Source organism: Lutra lutra, chromosome 1 (genome assembly GCF_902655055.1).
Source record: "Lutra lutra chromosome 1, mLutLut1.2, whole genome shotgun sequence".
Classification (NCBI taxonomy): domain Eukaryota; kingdom Metazoa; phylum Chordata; class Mammalia; order Carnivora; family Mustelidae; genus Lutra; species Lutra lutra.
In genome coordinates this window covers 142,592,421-142,610,998 of record NC_062278.1, presented here as the reverse complement: position 1 = coordinate 142,610,998, position 18,578 = coordinate 142,592,421, and the positions used below count along the sequence as shown (strand labels likewise).

Here is an 18,578-nt window from a genome sequence, read left to right as displayed (position 1 = left end):
ATGTCATTTACAAATATCTTCTCCCATTTCACAGATTGTCTTTTAGTTTTCTTGATTGTTTCCTTTGCTGTGCAGAAGCTTTTTTTTTTTTAAAGATTTTATTTATTTATTTGACAGAGAGATCACAAGCAGGCAGAGAGGCAGGCAGAGAGAGAGGAGGAAGCAGGCTCCCTGCTGAGCAGAGAGCCCGATTCGGGGCTCTATCCCAGGATTCTGAGATCATGACCTGAGCCGAAGGCAGCGGCTTAACCCACTGAGCCATCCAGGCGCCCATTGTGCAGAAGCTTTTTATTTTGATATGGTTCCAATAGTTTATCTTTGCTTTTATTTCTCTTGCCTGAGGAGACATATCTAGAGAAATGCTGCTATGGGTGACATCAGAGAAATTACTGCCTGTGCTCCCTTTCAGGATTTTCATGGTTTCAGGTCTCAAATTTAGGTCCTTAATCCATTTCGAGTTCATTTTTGTGTATATTGTAAGAATGTGGTCCACTTTCATTCTTTTGGGTATTGCTGTCCAGTTTTCCCAACACCATTTGATGAAGAGACTGTCTTTTTCCCATTGCATGATCTTGCCTCCTTTGTCATAGATTAATTGACCACATAATCATGAGTTTATTTCTGAGTTCTCTATTCTGTTCTATTAATCTATGTGTCTGTTTTTGTGTTGGTACCATGCTGTTTTGATTACTATAGCTTTGTAGTATATCTTGAAATCTGGGATTGTGATACCTCCAGTTTTGTTGTTCTTTTTCAAGATTTCTTTGGCTATTTTGGATCTTTTGTTCCATACAAATTTTAGGATTATCTGTTCTAGTTCTGTGAAAAAATGCTATTGGTATTTTGATAGGGACTGCATTAATTCTGTATATTGCTTTGGGTAGTATGGACATTTTAACAATATTTGTTCTTCCAATATGATCATGGCATATCTTTCCATTTGTTTGTGTCATCTTTAATTTCTTTCATTACTGTCTTTTTTTTAAAGATTTTATTTATTTATTTGACAGACAGAGATCACAAGTAGGCAGAGAGGCAGGCAGAGAGAAAGGAGAGAGGAGGAAGCAGGCTCCCCGCCGAGCAGAGAGCACAATGCGGGGCTCGATCCCAGGACCCTGGGTTCATGACCCAAGCTGAAGGCAGAGGCTTTAATCCACTGAGCCACCCAGGCGCCCCTCTTTCATTACTGTCTTATAGTTCTCAGAATATGGGTCTTTTACCTCCTTATGTTTATTCCTAGGTATTTTATTATTTTTGGTGCAATTATAAATGGGATTGTTTCCTTAAATTTTTTTCCTACTACTCCATTATTAGCATATAGACATGCAACAGATTTGTGTATATTGATTTTATATACTGCAACTTTATTTAATTCATGTATCAGTTCTAATAGTTTTTTGGTAGAATCTTTAGGATTTTCTGTATATAGTATCATGTCACTTATAAATAGTGAAACGTTTACTTCTTCCTTACCAATTTGGATACCTTTTATTTCTTTTTCTTGTCTGATTGCTGTGGCTAGGACTTCCAGTACTATGTCGAATAAAGGTAGTGAGAATGGATATCCTTGTCTTATTCCTGATCTTAGGGGAAAAGCTCTTATTTTTCACCATTGAATATAATGATAGCAGTGGATTTTTCATTTATGCCTTCTATTATGTATGTTCCCTCTAAACCTACTTGGTTGAGGGTTTTTTTTTTTTATCATGAATGGATGTTGTACTTTATCAAATGATTTCTCTGCATCTATCAAAATGATCATATAATTTTCATCCTTTCTCTTGATGGGATGTATCACATTGACTGATTTGCAAAATTTTTTAAATAAATTTTTTATTTTATTTTTTAAAGTTTTTTTTTTTTAAGATTTTATTCATTTATTTGACAGAAAGAGAGCACAAGCAGGAAGAGTGTCAGGGAGAGGGAGAAGCAGTTGCCCACTGAGCAGAGAACCTGACATGGGGCTCAATCCCAGGACTCCAGGATCATGACCTAAGCCAAACACAGACACTTAACCAACTAAGCCACCCAGGTGCCCCTGACTTGCAAATATTAAACTACACTTGCACCCCAGGAATAAATCCCACTTGATAGTGGTGAATGCTTCTTAAAACGTATTTTTGGATTCTGTTTGCTAATATTTTGTTGAGGATTTTTACATCGATATTCATGAGAGATACTGGCCTGTGGTTCTCTTTTCTTGTGGCGTCTTTATCTGGTTTTGGTATTAGGGCAATGCTAGCGTCACAAAATGAATTTGGAACCTTCTCTTCCCTTCTATTTTTTGGAACAGTTAGTGAAAAATAGGTGTTCACTCTTCTTTAAATTTCTGGTAGAATTCACCTGTGAAACTATCTGGTCCTGGACTTTTGTTTGGTGGGAGTGTTTTGAACACTGATTCAATTTCATTGCAGGTAATTGGTCTATTCAACTTTTTTATTTCTTCCTGATTTAGTTTTGGGAGGTTATATGTTCCTAGGAATTTATCCACTTTTTCTAGGTTGTCCAATTTTTTGTCATATAATTGTTCATAATATTTTCTTATAATCCTTTGCATTTTTGTGGTGTCAGTTGTTATTTCTCCTCTATCATTTTTTATTTTGTTTATTTGACTTCTCTCTCTCTCTCTCTTATGAATCTAGCTAAAGGTTTATCAATTTTGCTGCTCTTTCCAAAGAACCAGCTCCTGGTTTCATTGATCTGTTCTATTGCTTTTTAGTTTCTACTTTGTTTATTTATGCTCTAATCTTTACTTCCTTTCTTCTACTGGTTTTGGGCTTTCTTTGTTCTTCTTTTTCTAGGTCTTTTAGGTGTAAGCTTAGGCTGTTTATTTGAGCGTTTTCTCTCTTGAGATAGAAATAAAGGCAGTAGCTTTTGAAATATAATGACATTTATGAAGAATAATAAGAGGAAGAGCACCATACTGAAACAGCGATAATGCTGTTGCTCAAAACATTTTCAAAACTTCAAAAGTATTTTGCACATCACATAAAAACAATCAGTGATATTGTAGCCTTACACATATTTATTTCTACCATTACATTGTAGGATGCGTTTCAGTAGGGAAATTATTCAGTTGGTGGCTAACATCTTCAGTGGTGATTTTGATCTTTGAGTTAGGCACTTCTCGAACTTGTTCTTAGGTTTTGTTATTGATCCTATACTGGGACCTCTAATTCTCTTTTCACTGACTAATTATAAGAAAGGGAAGAGCCAGGGTATGGTGAGGACATAGAGGAGCAAATCTATGAGCAGTCATTATACCAACATATACAATACAAAAATGACCAAGAATGAACAAATTAGAGAACTAAATTGGGAAGGGGTGGAATATTTAGCTATTTTTTATCCTAATCACAATACTAACGTGGGTGTGTTAGCAGCAATAGATTCTAAAAGATTCCAACTACAGGCCAACAGACAGAATTCTATAATGTGAGTGATCATATTTGGGATTTTCCTTTCTGATAAGTGAAACTTCCTAGCTTAGTTAATAATCAGCCTCTGGGAGTGCCTGGCTGGTTCAGTTGGAAAAGCATGCTACTCTTGATCTCGGGGTTGGGAGTTTGAGCCCTATGTTGGGTGTGGAGATTACAAAAAAAAAAAAAAAAAACTTAAAAAAAAAATCAACCGGGGTGCCTGGGTGGCTCAGTGGGTTAAAGCCTCTGCCTTCAGCTCAGGTCATGATCTTAGGGTCCTGGGATCAAGCCCCACTTTGGGCTCTCTGCTCAGCAGGGAGCCTGCTTCCTCCTCTCTCTCTGTGCCTGCCTCTCTGCCTACTTGTGATCTCTGTCAAATAAATAAATAAAATCTTTAAAAAAAATCAACCTCTAGAACTTAAATGGTCTGTTTACAGTCTCAGAAAAAGAAGTTTAGTGATTAGATGGCTGATAATTACATTACCTATCAATTACTATTTCTAAATCAACTAGGATGGCCAAATATTCAACCTCTCTTTAAATGACAATGAGAATTGCAAGCAAAAGAGTTCAGATGTTCATGGCATAACAATTAAATTAAATGGTTCAATCAATTTTAGAGGGTGAGTCTTCCTTCACTAAGATTTGAGAGTGAGTTGTGAAGTATGAATTCCAGATGCTTCATTAAATTTGAATGCTTTAATTATGAGTTTTGATGGTACAAGCTAACCATGCCACCTTTGCAGAGATTTTTTTAAGGTAACCTGATCGTTATTTCCTAATAAAGGCCTCTGTTTTATTTTTCCTATACAAAAATAGATTAAAAACTATATGTATAATGATGATGTTCACTGCAGCATTAATAACAATAGCTAAAATCTATGAATGAGGTAATGTCCAAGCAACATTCCCAAGGCTGAACTAGAAGGTATTGATGGGGCTGTGAACTAGAAGGTATTGATGGGCAAAACTGCCAATTTGGGTGAGTCTCTGTGGGGTGGTCAAGATATAGTTTGTGGCTGCATATCACTTCACAACTGGTATCTCAGCCCAGCTTAACCTTTCTAGGACAAATCCAATGACTGTTTTTACTCCAAATGATGAATATTTATAAACTTATTTTGAGTATCCAGCAGTTGAATTAGCAGGGGGAGCGGGAAATGCAGACTACATTGAACCCTGTGGAAAACTAAAGGTCTTTATCAACCCAAATATTCATTCTTAATAAAGTTGTAGCAGTTCCTTCTTGTATAGTTAATGCTGATGGGATAAAACTCTTTTTTGTTTTTGTTTTTGTTTTTGTTCTTAAAGTAAGCTCTACACCCAATGTGGGGCCTGAACTCACCATCCACAAATCAAGGGTCATGTGCTCTGCTAACTGAGCCAGCCCAAATCCCCATGGGATAAAACTCTTGTCTAGAATTTCTATAAGCCCAATATCAACCCAACAAAGGAAATGGAATCATACACACCTTAAAAATCTGTGGCAATAAATATTATTCTGATATGAAATTTATGCATCAAACAGGTTTTATATGGGAAAACCAGACTTTAGATACCTCATTTTTACCTACTGGGAATTACCACAAAAAAGAAAAGAACGTCAAGGGTCTAAAGCAGCAAACCTGTACAACAGAACTTTCTCTGATGGTTAAAATAATTTCTGTGCTTTCCAAAGTGATAAACAGTGTAGCCGTTGAGCACCTGAAATGTGGCTAGTAGGACTGAAAAATTGACTTCTTTTTTTTTTTTTAAGGTAGACTCCATGCTCAGCATGGAGCCCAATATGGGGCTTGAACTTATGACCCTGAGATCAAGACCTGAGTTGAGATCAAGAGTTGAATGCTTAGCCAACTGAGCCCTTAGGTGCCCCTGAAGAACTGACTTTTAAAATTATTTAAAAAAATTTTTTAAAGATTGTATTTATTTTTTAGAGAGAGAGAGCACACACATGAGAGAGAGTGAGAGCACAAGACAGCAGGAGCAGGGGCAGGAGTGGGGGCAGGGGGAGAGGGAGAAGCAGGCTCCCGGCTAAGCAGGGAACCATATATGTGGCTAGATCCCAGGACACTGGGATCATGACCTGAGCAGAAGGCAGACGCTTAACCTACTGAGCCACCCAGGCATCCCCTAAAATTGTATTTAATTTAAATATAGTCACAGCTGACTAGTGACTACTATATTGGATGGCACAATTCTAAAGTATTTTTCAGTAAATATTTGTGTGGTTTCCAGAAAGAAGCCATGTCACATAATAAAGTGGCAGGCAAATTGTTTGCTGAGTTGTATGTAGATAACCTTAATTTGTTTAAAAAAAAAAAATCAGGGGCGCCTGGGTGGCTCAGTGGGTTAAGCTGCTGCCTTCGGCTCAGGTCATGATCCCAGGTCCTGGGTTCGAGCCCCACGTCGGGCTTTCTGCTCAGCAGGGAGCCTGCTTCCTCCTCTCTCTCTGCCTGCCTCTCTGCTTACTTGTGATTTCTTTCTGTCAAATAAATAAAATCTTAAAAAAAAAATCAACTCAGTAGGTGGTTGCATTCTCTATAAAGAGTTTAAAAACAACAAAAGCTGGCTAAATGTCATCACTGTTTTTACTACCTTTACATGCTGACAATTTTAAGCAATGTCAGTTACAGAGTACTCCTCTTTGCCAGGGTGGAAGGCAGTGGTTTCTGCTCTGCCCCCTTGGTATACCAGCTCTTCTCCACAATACCTCACACGTATATAAGGACAAAAGAAAATCAAATGGATTAGTGTATGTGATGGCTATTAGAGTTATTCACAAATGAATGGTTCTTCCTCTCCTACCAGACACATGGTAAGATTTCACTTCCTTACCCCTTAATCTCAGATTTGCTTCTGAAAATCTCGCCAGGGAGTCTGCTTCTCCCACTGACCTCTCTCCTCTCATGCTCTCTCTCTCTTTCTAAAAAATAAATAAGAAAAATACTTTAAAAAATATTTTTATTCCAATATAATTAACATATAGTGTTATATTAGTTTCAGGTATACAATATAGTGATTCAACAATCCTATACTCAATTCTCATTACAGTAAGTGTACTTTTAATCCCCTTCACCTATTTCACCCATCCCCCCATGGTTCTCCCCTCTGGTAACCACCAGTTTGTTCTCTGTATTTGAGTTTGATTTTTTTTCTTTTTCTCTTTGTTTCTTAAATTCCATATGAGTGAAATCATATGGTATTTGTCTTTCTCTGACTTATTTCACTTAACATTATACCCTCTAGATCCATCCATGTTATTGCAAATGACAGTAATTCATTCTTTTTTATGGCCGAATAATATTCCATTGTGTACGTGTATATATAACCTGTTCTTTATTAATTCATCTATCAATGGACACTTGGGTTGCTTCCATATCTTGGCTATGTTAAGTAACACTACAATAAACCTAGGGGTGTATATATCTTTTCAAATTAGTGTTTTCATTTTCTTTGTGTAAATACCCAGGGGTGGAATTTCTAGGTCATACGGTAATTCTATTTTTTCATTTTTTGAGGAAACTCCATACTGTTTTCCCTACAGTGGCTACACCAGTTTGCATTCCCAACAACAGTGCATGAGGATTCCTTTTTCTTTCTTTCTTTTTTTTTTAAGATTTTATTTATTTATTTGACAGAGAGAGACACAGCGAGAGAGGGAACACAAGCAGGGGGAATCAGAGAGCGAGAAGCAGGCTTCCTGCCAAGTAGAGAGCCAACTGCAGGGCTTGTTCCCAGGACCCTGGGATCATGACCTGAACCAAAAGCAGCAACTTAACAACTGAGCCACCCAGGTGTCCCTGAGGATTCCTTTTTCTCCACACCCTCCCTAATGTTTCTTGTGTTCCTGTGTTATTTTAGCCATTCTGACAGGTGTGAGGTGAAACCTCACTGTGGTTTTGATTTGCATTTACTTGATGGTAAGCGATGCTGAGCATCTTTTCATCTGTCCATTGGCCATCTATGTGTCTTCTTTGGAGAAATGTTTGTTCATGTCTTCTGCCCATTTTTAATTGCATTATTTGGGGTTTTTTTCAGTGTTGAGTTGTACAACTTCTTTATATATTTCAGATATTAATCACTTATCAGAGCATTTGCAAATGGCTTCTTCCATTCTGTAGGTTGTCTTTTAGTTTTCTTGATTGTTTCCTTTGCTATGCAGAAGCTTTTTATTTTGATGTAGTCCCAATACTTTATTTTTGCTTTTGTTTCCCTTGCCTGAGGAGACATATCTAGAAGAGTGTTGCTAAGGCCAATGTCAAAAATTACTGCCTATTCTCTCTTCTAGGATTTTTCATGGTTGCAGGTCTCACATTTAGGTCTTTTATCAATTTTGAGTTTATTTTTGTGTATGGTGTGGGAAACTGGTCCAGCTATAAGTTGTTTTGCTTTTTTTAAAGATTTTATTTATTTGACAGAGAGACATAGAGAGAAAGGGAACACAAGCAGGGGGAATGGGAGAGGGAGAAGCAGGCTTCCTACCAAAGAGGGAGCTCAATGTGGGGCTCCATCCTAGGACCCTGGGATCATGACCTGAGCTGAAGGCAGCCGCTTAACAACTGAGCCATAAGAGCAGAGTAATGATGGTAAGCAATGAGCTAGCAACCACCCTCCATTTAATACAGTATGGATTCTGATAGAAAAATGGACAAAAGATTATAAAGAAAGGTCACTGTAAAGCAAACATAAGGCTTTTTTTTTAAGGCCAACATTTTTCTTTTTTTTTTTTTTAAGATTTTATTTATTCATTTGACAAGATAGAGGGGGGAGAGAGAGAGAAAGAGAGAGACAGGCAGGCACAGGGAGAAAGACTCCCTGCTGAGCAGGGAGTCAAATGCAGAACTCCATCCCAGGATCCGGGGATCATGAACGGAAGGCAGAGGCTCAACCAACTGAGCCATCCAGGCGCCCCCAAACATAAGACTCTTATAAATAAGGCTCAACTTTACTTATTGAATTAGTTAGGGTCAAGCTAGGCTAGGTTGCCATAAGAATGAACACAACTAACACAGCAGCTTAACACAAAATATTCTCACTTGTCCAGTCTGATAGGGATTGAGCAGTTTTCTTCCATCTTGTAGCTATGCTATTTGGATTATTGGCCTCCACTGGTATACCAACCCTTGTCTTGGAAGAAGTAATAAATCATTTGTGTTCATTCCAAGAATGTCATAAAACTCCTACCTAGGGGTGCCTGGGTGGCTCTGTGGATTAAAGCCTCTGCCTTCGGCTCAGGTCACGATCTCAGGGTCCTGGGATCGAGCCCTGCATCGGGCTCTCTGCTTCGCAGAGAGCCTGCTTCCTCCTCTCTCTCTGCCTGCCTCTCTGCCTACTTGTGATCTCTGTCAAATAAATAAATAAAATCTTAAAAAAAAAAAAAAAAAACTCCTACCTAAATGTATAAAGGATCAGGAAAACACAGTTTAGGTATGTCCAGAGGGGAAAAAAGGCTATGATGCGTACATGGCTTTGCCTCTGCCACATTCTTAAGTGCAAAAATGAAACTAGGTAAGAATACCATTTTTCCTATCAGATTGGCAGAGCAGAATCTCTGCCAATAGTTTTTAACTGCCATTCTACTTGTAGGAATTTATCCTACAGATATACTGATATATGAAAAAAAATTTTGTAAAAGCAACAGACTGTAATTTTAAATGTTCTTTGTAAGTGGCCACATCAAATTATGATGCATCCATTATGATGGAATACCATACTGTCATAAAAAAGAATGAGGAAGCGCTTCACGAAGTGATATAGAACAAGCTCTCTGTAACTAAATGAAAAAAAAAATCAGTATTAACATTTGGGTAAAAAAAGAAAGTATTTTTTGTGCATGTATGAATCTCCTGATGAAAACCCAAAAAAACTGATCGGATTGTCTCCAGAGGGGACCTGAGGAGACTTTTACTGCCAACCTTAATTGTACCTTTTGAATTTTTAGACATGTCAATTATTAACTAGTCAAAATTTTAACTTAATCTTGTCGGGAGGATATGAATTCAGCCAGCCACTTTGTGACCTTGAGCAAGTTGCTTCATCTTTAGGTCTGTGTGGTCATAAGCAGAAGAGTTATTATTAGTACAACCTGCATTTGTGGGGTTGTGAGAAGCCAACTGCTCTATTTCTAAAGAAAATTTCAATTGATTTGGGTGTTTTTTAATCACACTGACTTAGAAACATTGATGTAAACAAGAAGAGCTTGTTGGATTGTCAGGAAAGCCTCTAAAGTGACATATAAGATCTGGGAGTTTTCTCATCACGAAGGCATTAAGAGAGTGCTTGGCTTGTCTGAGAACAGCAAAGACGCTACAGTATCAAGAGGAGAGTAGGACATGAATTCAGTGGTGGGGAAGTGTGTAAAGATCACCTAAGTCATCTAGGACTTCAGCTTCCAGCACTAGACTGACAACACTTTAATAGCTACAGTATGGACAGCAAACTATAGGGTACCAAGAATAGAAGCAAGCCCTTTTTGGAAATAAGGAACATGACCTTTAGCTTGAACCCTCCCCATTGTCTCTTTCCCAAATTAGCATTGTTTGAAAAAACATTTAAATGGGTTTTTTCTAATTCACGCAAGAACCAAAGAACCAAGAAGAAAAAAATTCTCAAGACTAAATACTATACATTTTATTTTCTCTCAAAGTGACTGTTTCTGCCATTACAATTTTTTGTAGGTTAGGGTGTTTGGCTTGCTTATTAGCATTAGATGACAAAAGATAACAGGTCCATTTTAGTTTAATAAACATTTATTCCTTTAGTTGAACAACCTCTACACACAAAATATATATATGGTTTAGGATCTCTTTTTGAGTGGAAAAGGAATTTAGGTCTCAAGAGGTTTTGAGTCTTTTTCTGGATATCATTTAACTGAGCCTAAGACCCCTTAAAAAAATATAAAAACTGGTTCAAGGAAACCAGCAATTAGATTTTGAAATCAAACTATGGATTAAGTTAGCGAGCTTAAAAATGGGGCAATTCCTCTCCTGTAGTTCCTACACACCCAAATTCACCCTGGAAAACAAAAACCTCATCTACTGGAAGACAAAATGGACACAGAATAGTGGTATACTTAACATCAAGGTGGGCACAATTGATGGACTGGCAGATTTTGAGGGGTTTGAGTTAAGGATGAGAAAAATGACTGGGTAACACATGTAGGATTAGATTGGAAACTATAAACTTGTATTGACACCAACTACATGACTTTTCTCAATAGACTATGGGAATGTTTAAGTGGGTTGACCCAAGATGACTTAGGACTTGGAATGAGCAATGACATACTTTTAAAGCCAACCCCATTTTTTCTCCTGAGGTGGCTAGTGGATTCATAAAGGTCACAAAGACCATGGATAAAGTATTTAAGATTCTAATCAAAGCCAACTTTAATTTTTTATCCTCACACTTGAAAGGTTATCTGAGGGCCACCAGTTTCCCAATTCTAGCACTAATTACTAGCTTACGTATCTTAGTCTACTCATCTACCTAATGTTCTATTTCCATCAGTTTTCGTAGAGACCATTAACTAACCGCTTTGCAGGAAATTCAGGATTCTACAGATCCTATGGAGTCGTGGGATACAACTAGGAGCCTCCACATTTTATGTTAACTTCAACAGTCCTGTGGAGACCAAGGCAATTTTGCTTTGGTTAAGCAGGATGTATTTTCATTTTTAAGAGAACCCTCCTGTATCAGGTAGGTTTATTCAATTCTCTTAAAAAATTGGTGGGATTCTGGATTCTTTTTAAGTACCCTTTCCAAAGCAACAGTTACATAATTGGAATATTGGATTCAATATAAAAAATGTAGTTCCTAGTTAATGCTGTTTGCATATGATCATGATTAAAGATTAGGATAGTCATCACATTTCCAAGCAAGATCCAGTTTAAAAAGTTTCTTCTTTCCAAACCCCTAATAACAGCCATTTGAGAGTAAACCAGAGCATTACATCACCCCAATGAAGCTGTAGGTTTCGTTACATGCACCAACAAATCTACATGGCTAGCTTATGCATTCCACTTTTACAGAATTTATTTTATACCTATTATACCAAACAGTATTTTAAACACTGACATATAAACTCCCTAATAAGATAAAGCAAAGACAAAAGTGTTTATCTTATTAGAAACAAGATACACCATCACTTATAGTCTTCAAACATTATTGCACTTTAACTTTCATAATTTGACAAGCATTCATGGAACAATCTGCAGACAACTAAATTTAGCAGACAAATTAAAGAACACTTTTAAGCAGACATGACTGTCCTAAATTGTTTATTAGGTAAGAATTTTACAAACATTACTTTGATTAGCGGTAACGGTGGAGCTGGAGAGTATTGCGTCTTCTCCATGCCGCACGGCGAGAACCACCAATAGTGTGGTGGAACTTGTGACCCTTTCCAAGGCCACGGCTCTTTCGGCCTGCAGATGTCAGCCCTCGCATCTCCCTGTGCTTGTGGACTGGTTTGGTGATCCACTGGGTGTCAGGATTTCTTCTGATAGCTTTATGGAATGGATCAATGAGGATAACCTCAAAGAATTTGTATGTGGAATCTTCACCAACCCAGTAAGAATTCAAGACTCTTAGAGCCCCACAGTGACGTCCAGCTCGCTCCTGTAACAGGAAAAAAAGGCTCAAGGTCAGCCTGTTTCCCACAGTAGGAAATTAAGAAGAATCCCCTTTAGTTTACCATATCTGACAACAAACTGACTAGGGCTGTTCACTTAGCTACCTGAGTATTTACCAAGCATCTTCCCTGAGGCTAGGACCCCAAATATGAGTAAGACTTACTACAATAAACACATGAAACATTCTTATTTGAAACCACTGCCTATTATCACCCTCTCCTTGACCAAAGCACAAATGTTAGTAATATCCAAGAAAATTTAGGAACCTAGTCCTTTTCTAAGACAACAGAGGGATCAGCGAACTTTTCATACAAAACCTTAATAATGAGTGTATTATTTTAGGCTTTGCATGGTCACAATGGTCTTTTTAATATAAAATGTCTTTGTCTTTTAAAAATAAAAAATTTTCAGTTTACAGAAGGCAACAAACCCTTGTTTGTCAACCTCTGGGAGAGAGCACAGCTTCATTTACTAACCCAGAAAGACAACTTACAACTGAATATCGGAAATCAGCCATATGAATAAATGCACAGATTCTGTACACCTGGGGAGATATGTTCTTAAAGGCAAAGTTTAGGGGCGCCTGGGTGGCTCAGTGGGTTAAAGCCTCTGACTTCAGCTCATGTCATGATCCCAGGGTCCTTGGATCAAGCTCCACATCAGGCTCTCTGCTCAGCAGGGAGCCTGCTTCCCCCTCCTCTATCTCTGCCTACTTGTGATCTGTCAAATTAATTAATTCTTTAAAAAAAAAAAAGACAAAGTTTACTTCCCTTCAAAAGCTTAGGTTTCAAGGCTCACACTAACCTTAAAACACATTCCATTACACACAAGCAAAGACACATTAATAACAAAGACTGACTTTGACAGCAAGACTTTACAAAGATGCTCAAATTCTTCTTCACCATCTCCAGATGACTGATACAACTGCTGAAAAATCACTTACCTCTGCAACAGACTGAAGGCTTCGTGCAAACTTTAGCTGATTAACACCATGATGGACAGGCTTGCCGTAGGTAGCACCCTTAGGAACTGGGCGTTTGCGGCCACCACGACGCACACGAATCCGATATATGACATAACCTATACAAACACATTTACAGTGGTCTTATAAAAGCCAGACGGATGAAGACTCAGTAACTTGCTACTAAATGCTGCAATGTAGAATGTATTTTGGACTGTAAGCCAACTACTATATACCTGAAGATAAAATAAATTACCACTTAAGACTTACTCTAAAAACACACACATTCCAGTGTTTTCCGAAGTACTTTGTGACACAAAAAGAATAACTTCTTATTCCCATTCTACACGGAGATATTGGGGCCATAGTATCTCGAAATACCAGTCTTCTAGCATTTCCCCAGGAACACAATTTTATCCAAGGATCCATACAGAGACCACTCACCCTGCTTGGCCTTGTACCCCAGCCTACGCGCTTTATCGGGCCGGGTTGGGCGGGGGGCCCTGTGGAGCGCGGAGAGCTGGCGGTACTGCCAGCAGCGCACCCTGAGAAGAAAGCGCATTACATCGGACTGCTTCTTCCTCCATAGCTCCTGGATGTACTTGTAAGCGCCCATCTTGGCCTACCTTTGAGCTAAAAAAAAAAAAATCATGCATTTAAAATAGGAGACGATCGCGTCCGTCCATCTTAGTTCCCCACCAGCCACAAGAAAACCACTGAAGTTGAAAACGGCTCTCCATGAGATGCAGGGAATAGCTACGCCCTAGCAAAACAGCTCTGTCACCTCTGCGACTCTAGCGCGGAGCCGCGCAAGAAGGGTCTCGGTACTTTTTTGTTTGATGAATGAATGGCACCAGACCTGAGCACTGAGGAGGGCCGCTGAATGCGGCAGTTGGCGTCCCCTAGGGCTTGGCCTGCAAAGAAACCTCGCCGATACCACAGGGAAAGGTGCTGCGGCCGTTATCCCCGAAGGAGAAGTCTCGAGGAAAATCCATTACTGCACTCAATCCACAGGCCTCGCTTTAGGACCCTCTAGGCCCGGGCTTCCTTTTCTCAGCCCCATGCTTCCTTTTCATTCACGTTACAGGGCCCGCTCGAATTCGCGCCGCCATCACATCACCACCCCAGCCCGCCCCGGGAGCCGCCTCTCCAAGCCCGCGCAGCCCCGCATCCTGATCGAACTCGCGCCGCACAGGAGACAGAAGGAACTCCAAGGACGCAGGGTCCCCGAGTCTGGATGGCTGAAGCGAACGGAGATGAGCGGCGGATGCAGCAGCGAATACCACCAACACAGCCTACCTGATGGCTGCCGCCCGACGGAAAGGAAAGAGCCTTTCTCCCACAATCCCTTTTGGGCTCCTCCCCCTCAGCGGCGAGCCTCTTTCCGGTGGAAAGCTTCGGGTCTCAAGGCCTCATGGGACATGTAGTTCCGGCAGCGAGCCTGGTGGGCGGAGTTCGGCCCGGATTGGACGCAGCCTCCCTTATTATCCCGCCCCTGTGGACCTCAGGATTTGAGTTTAAGACGCAGGGGCGGCTCAAAGAGCGAGAGTCCTTGGTGAGGCCTCGGCTGGCCGGCGTCCGCAACGGTCTTGTATCCGGGAGGAGGCAAGTTGGGGGCGGGGCTCACGTGGCCGAAACCGGTCGTGGAGCCACTCTGCCAGAGCACCGGGTCTTTGGAGCCTGTGGAGGTGTTAAGGTTTGTGTCTTGAGGTACAGAGAACAGCTTAACGCGCCGCAGGCTCCTCACCTGGGGAGTCGCGGCGGGTACCCCAGTGCGGCGCTATCTATCCCCCTTATCCCACTAGCTGCACCCCAGCAAGCCAAATAACACGCTCGTGCTGTCAGGGCTTCACGGGTGGGGGCGCGCGCCCCACCTTCGGGCTTCAGCCTCTGCAGGCCCGGGCTCCGAGGGATTTTACCCTAAAGTAGGGTCGGAGGGTGGGGAACTGGGGGGCTAGGGAGGGGTGCGCGGGTGGCTCGGCACCTTTCCATTTTCGTGCCTTTCCTGCCGACTTGGTCCCAGATTTGCTACGTCAGAACCAGTTTTTTTTTTTTGTTTTTTTTTTTTCAAGAAAGGCAAAATATTTTTATGCCAAGACCTGGTTTGCAGGTGCGAGTGTTTGGGGAAGAAATAACGAGAAAATGCTGGCGTTTTGGGTTGAGTTCTTTTATTGAGAAACAGTTAACCAGTTTTTTGCGTCTCCAGAATATTTTCATTTTTGACGCAGTCATGTAGTTTACCTTCTAACTTATTAGCGGGGTTTTCCCCTATTTTCCTTTTTTTTTTTTTTAAATTGTAGCTTTACCATTGCAGGAATCCTCACATGGTTCATTGATTTATTCAGCAAATATTTATGAAATGCCTAATACGTGCCAGATAGTGTCCCAACTGCTGGGGATGCAGCAATAGTGAACGCAGAAATTCTAGCTTTCTTGGAAATGGGCAACAAACATAAATAAGATACATATTATCTTATATATATATGCTATATATTATATAGATATATATTATCTTAGATATATATGTTATGTATTATATATATATATGTTTGGTAAAAAGTACTAAAGACAAACGTTAAGGGGAGAGAAAGGATAGTGTTGGCGTGGGGGTGGGGTCAGAATTTTGGATGAAATATTCAGGATTAGTCTTCTTGAGAAATAACATTTGAGGAAAAAAACCCGGAAGGATGTGAACCTTGGAGATTTGGGCTGATTTCAGTCAAAAGGAAAATTGCCAAGGCTAGAGTATGCCTTAATTCATACAGAAACAGCAAGGAGGCAGTGTGGCGGGAATGAACCGTAAGGGAAACTAGCAGATGACAGGAGAGCGATGGAGGTTCTTAAGCTTTCACACTGCCTGAGATCAAAAACTATTGGAAGATTTTAAGCAGAAGGGTGACTTCTTGTGACTTACATTTTTAAAGGATTATTGGGATTGCAGTTTTGAGCCCAAAAGCAGGGGAAAAGTTGAAGCAGAGAGACTAGGAAGTTTTATTAGTTTCTTTTTGCTAATTACAGCAAACTTACTGGCTTAAAATATCACAAATATGTTGTCTTACACAGGTCAGAAATCTCTGTAGGCTAAAATCAGATTGCTGTGTTCCTTTTAGAGAAGCTAGGGGAGAATCCATTTGCTTGCTTTTTCCACTTTTTTTTTTTTTTTTAAGATTTTACTTATTTATATGAGAGGAGGGGGTAGGGACCAGTGCAGGGAGAGGAGCAGAGGGAGAGAGACAAGCCGATTCCACATTGGAGGGCAGAGCGGGTTGAGGGGCCAGTCCAACGATCCTGAGACCATGACCCTAGCCAAAACCAAGAGTGAGATGCTCAACCAACCGAACCACCCAGGTGCCCCTGCTGTTCCCAGCTTTTAGAGGCCACCAGCATTCTTTGGCTCCTGACCCCTTCGTTCATTTTCAAAGCCAGCAGTATAGCATCTTTGTATTCTGTTTCTCTTTCTGACACACTTCTCTCCTTATAAAGATACATGTGATTACACTGGGTCTACCCAGATAGTCCAGTATAGTCTCCCCATCTCAAGGGTCTTAATCACAGCTGCAAAGCTCCTGGTACTTTGTAAAATAAAATACTCACAGGTTTTGGGGATTATCACAGACATCCTTGAGAGACCAGGTAAGAGAAGTTGGTGCCTCTGATCTCTTCATTAGTGGACCTGGTAAGTAAGTGGTCCAGTCCTGGATGTGTTCCAAAGGTGGTGGCTTTACTGGTGGATCAGATGTGGGGTACCAAAAAAAAAAAAAAAAAGAGTCAATGATTGGCTATAAAATAATTAATTAATTAAAAAAATAAAGGGATGTCTGGCTGGCTCAGTCGGTAGAGCATATGACTTTTTCTTTTTTAAGGTTTTATTTATTTGACAGTGAGATCACAAGTAGGCAGAGAGGCATGAAGAGAGAGGGGGGAAGCAGGCTCCCTGCTGAACAGAGAGCCCAATTTGGGGCTCGATCCCAGGATCCTGGGATCGTGACCTGAGCCGAAGGCAGAGGCTTAACCCACTGAGCCACCCAGGTGCCCCTAGAGCATGTGACTCTTGATCTCAGGGTCGAGTTTGAACCACATGTTGGGCATAGAGATTACTTTAAAAAAAATGACTACAAAGTTGGATGAATCATTTGGAAAGGAGTTCTGGCAATGCAAATAATTGCTGCTAATTCCTTAATTAGTTTTTGCCGTTTTGTTTCTTCCTTTGCAACTTGCAGTTTCTTAGTAGTTTTGCAAGATTTGGATTAGTATTTTCAATTGACTCTGAGATTGCTGAGGACGGGTATCATTTCTGGTTTTGCCCTCCTACTTTGTCCCTCATGAGTGGCATTATGGTAAGACCTCAGTAAATATTTAATGAGTAAAAGAATGGTAAGGTAGAATCTGCTCATTATATTTTATTATGTGCAGTATTGTTTACAAAACCTTTTAAATGTATGTTTATGTAAAATTTCATATATGGATAAGTGTTGCGCACAGTACCTGATGTTTGCATAAATACACAGTGTAAAAATTTTCTTCATGCGAGGCTTCATAATATGATTATAACATCTATCTGTGATGTTGTTTCAGTATTAATATTGTTTTAGTAGCATAAAAAAAAAGTTGTGTTTAACTTCTAAAAGTAGAGTGACTTCTTTAGAAAAGCAGAAGTACTGGCAGTTTCGAGCAGCTGTTTCTGATAGCTCTTTAAAGGGTTATTGACCAAGCTCAGTGTTTTCCACAGGAATGGATCAAGTCATGTTTTTATTCTCTAAAAACATCATTGATTAGCCTGGAAAGCAAAGCAATATGCAGTTAAGACTGCATTGGATTTTGCCTGTTAAGCCTGTCCTCTCAAGTCATTTATATCAGATGAGGATTAATAGGTCACAGATTGAATTTTATTGTTCAGCAATTACTTAGGGTAGGGACTGTACTAAGTAGTTCTAACTAGTGCTTTACAGTAAACACTAACTGGGGTGCCTGGCTGGCTCAGTCAGTTAAGTGTCTAACTCTTCAGCCCAGGTCTTGATCTCAGGGTTATGAGTTCAAGCCCTGCATTGGTGTTTAAGCCCTGCTGAGTGTGGAGGCTACTAAAAAACATTAGATACTATTCAAAAAAATTAATACTTTCATTAGCAGGTTGTTAACCTTCAGCTTTAGGTAATATTGTTTCCCACTTGACAACGACTTAGAACCTAGAATGTTTCAGCTGTGCTTTGATTAATCATATTTATCCTTTCATCTTTGTTTTGTTTTTAATGGTATAAAATATTTAACATGGATTATTCTGTTTTATCTTGCTTCTTTCCTTATGAAATACCATAAAATCCTTACCAAGTGTTTGAGTACCCTCTGTTCAATTATTTTTACTGTTTGCCTTTGATGGAGATTCTCTGATAGACTAAAACAACTCCCCCAGTTTATTTATACACACACATACACTAAAAGTAGTGTGTACCTTTAACACACTTCATCTGCTAATCCTGTTATCAGTGAGTGATCAAAGTATAATTGTATGCCACTTTTAGTTATGTATATAGTTTTTAAAGATCTTATTTATTTATTTGACAGAGAAAGACA

The 18,578-nt window shown here is 39.7% G+C and overlaps 2 protein-coding genes across 9 annotated transcripts in view; one reads left to right on the top strand and one right to left on the bottom strand.

Annotated features, from left to right (window-relative positions):
* Positions 1 to 11,678: 11,678 nt before the first annotated feature.
* On the bottom strand, positions 11,679 to 14,433 carry RPL15 (ribosomal protein L15). The gene is made up of 4 exons (XM_047738052.1): positions 14,310 to 14,433; positions 13,455 to 13,643; positions 12,993 to 13,129; positions 11,679 to 12,035 (listed from the first exon to the last, which is right to left on the bottom strand). The coding sequence occupies exons 2-4, from the start codon at positions 13,624 to 13,626 to the stop codon at positions 11,730 to 11,732; spliced, it is 615 nt and encodes a 204-aa protein (XP_047594008.1). The 5' UTR covers positions 13,627 to 13,643; positions 14,310 to 14,433; the 3' UTR covers positions 11,679 to 11,729.
* A 106-nt stretch (positions 14,434 to 14,539) lies between these two features.
* The window catches only part of NKIRAS1 (NFKB inhibitor interacting Ras like 1), a 65,973-nt gene continuing 61,934 nt past the window's right edge, over positions 14,540 to 18,578 (top strand). For 2 of the 8 annotated variants that reach the window (XM_047738012.1, XM_047738018.1), the window contains exon 1: positions 14,543 to 14,706. The gene's annotated coding sequence lies outside the window, so the exon portion shown is untranslated. Of the gene's footprint in view, positions 14,707 to 18,578 lie in introns of all 8 variants that reach the window. The other 6 variants (XM_047737983.1, XM_047737993.1, XM_047738002.1 and 3 more) reach the window with 6 other exon arrangements.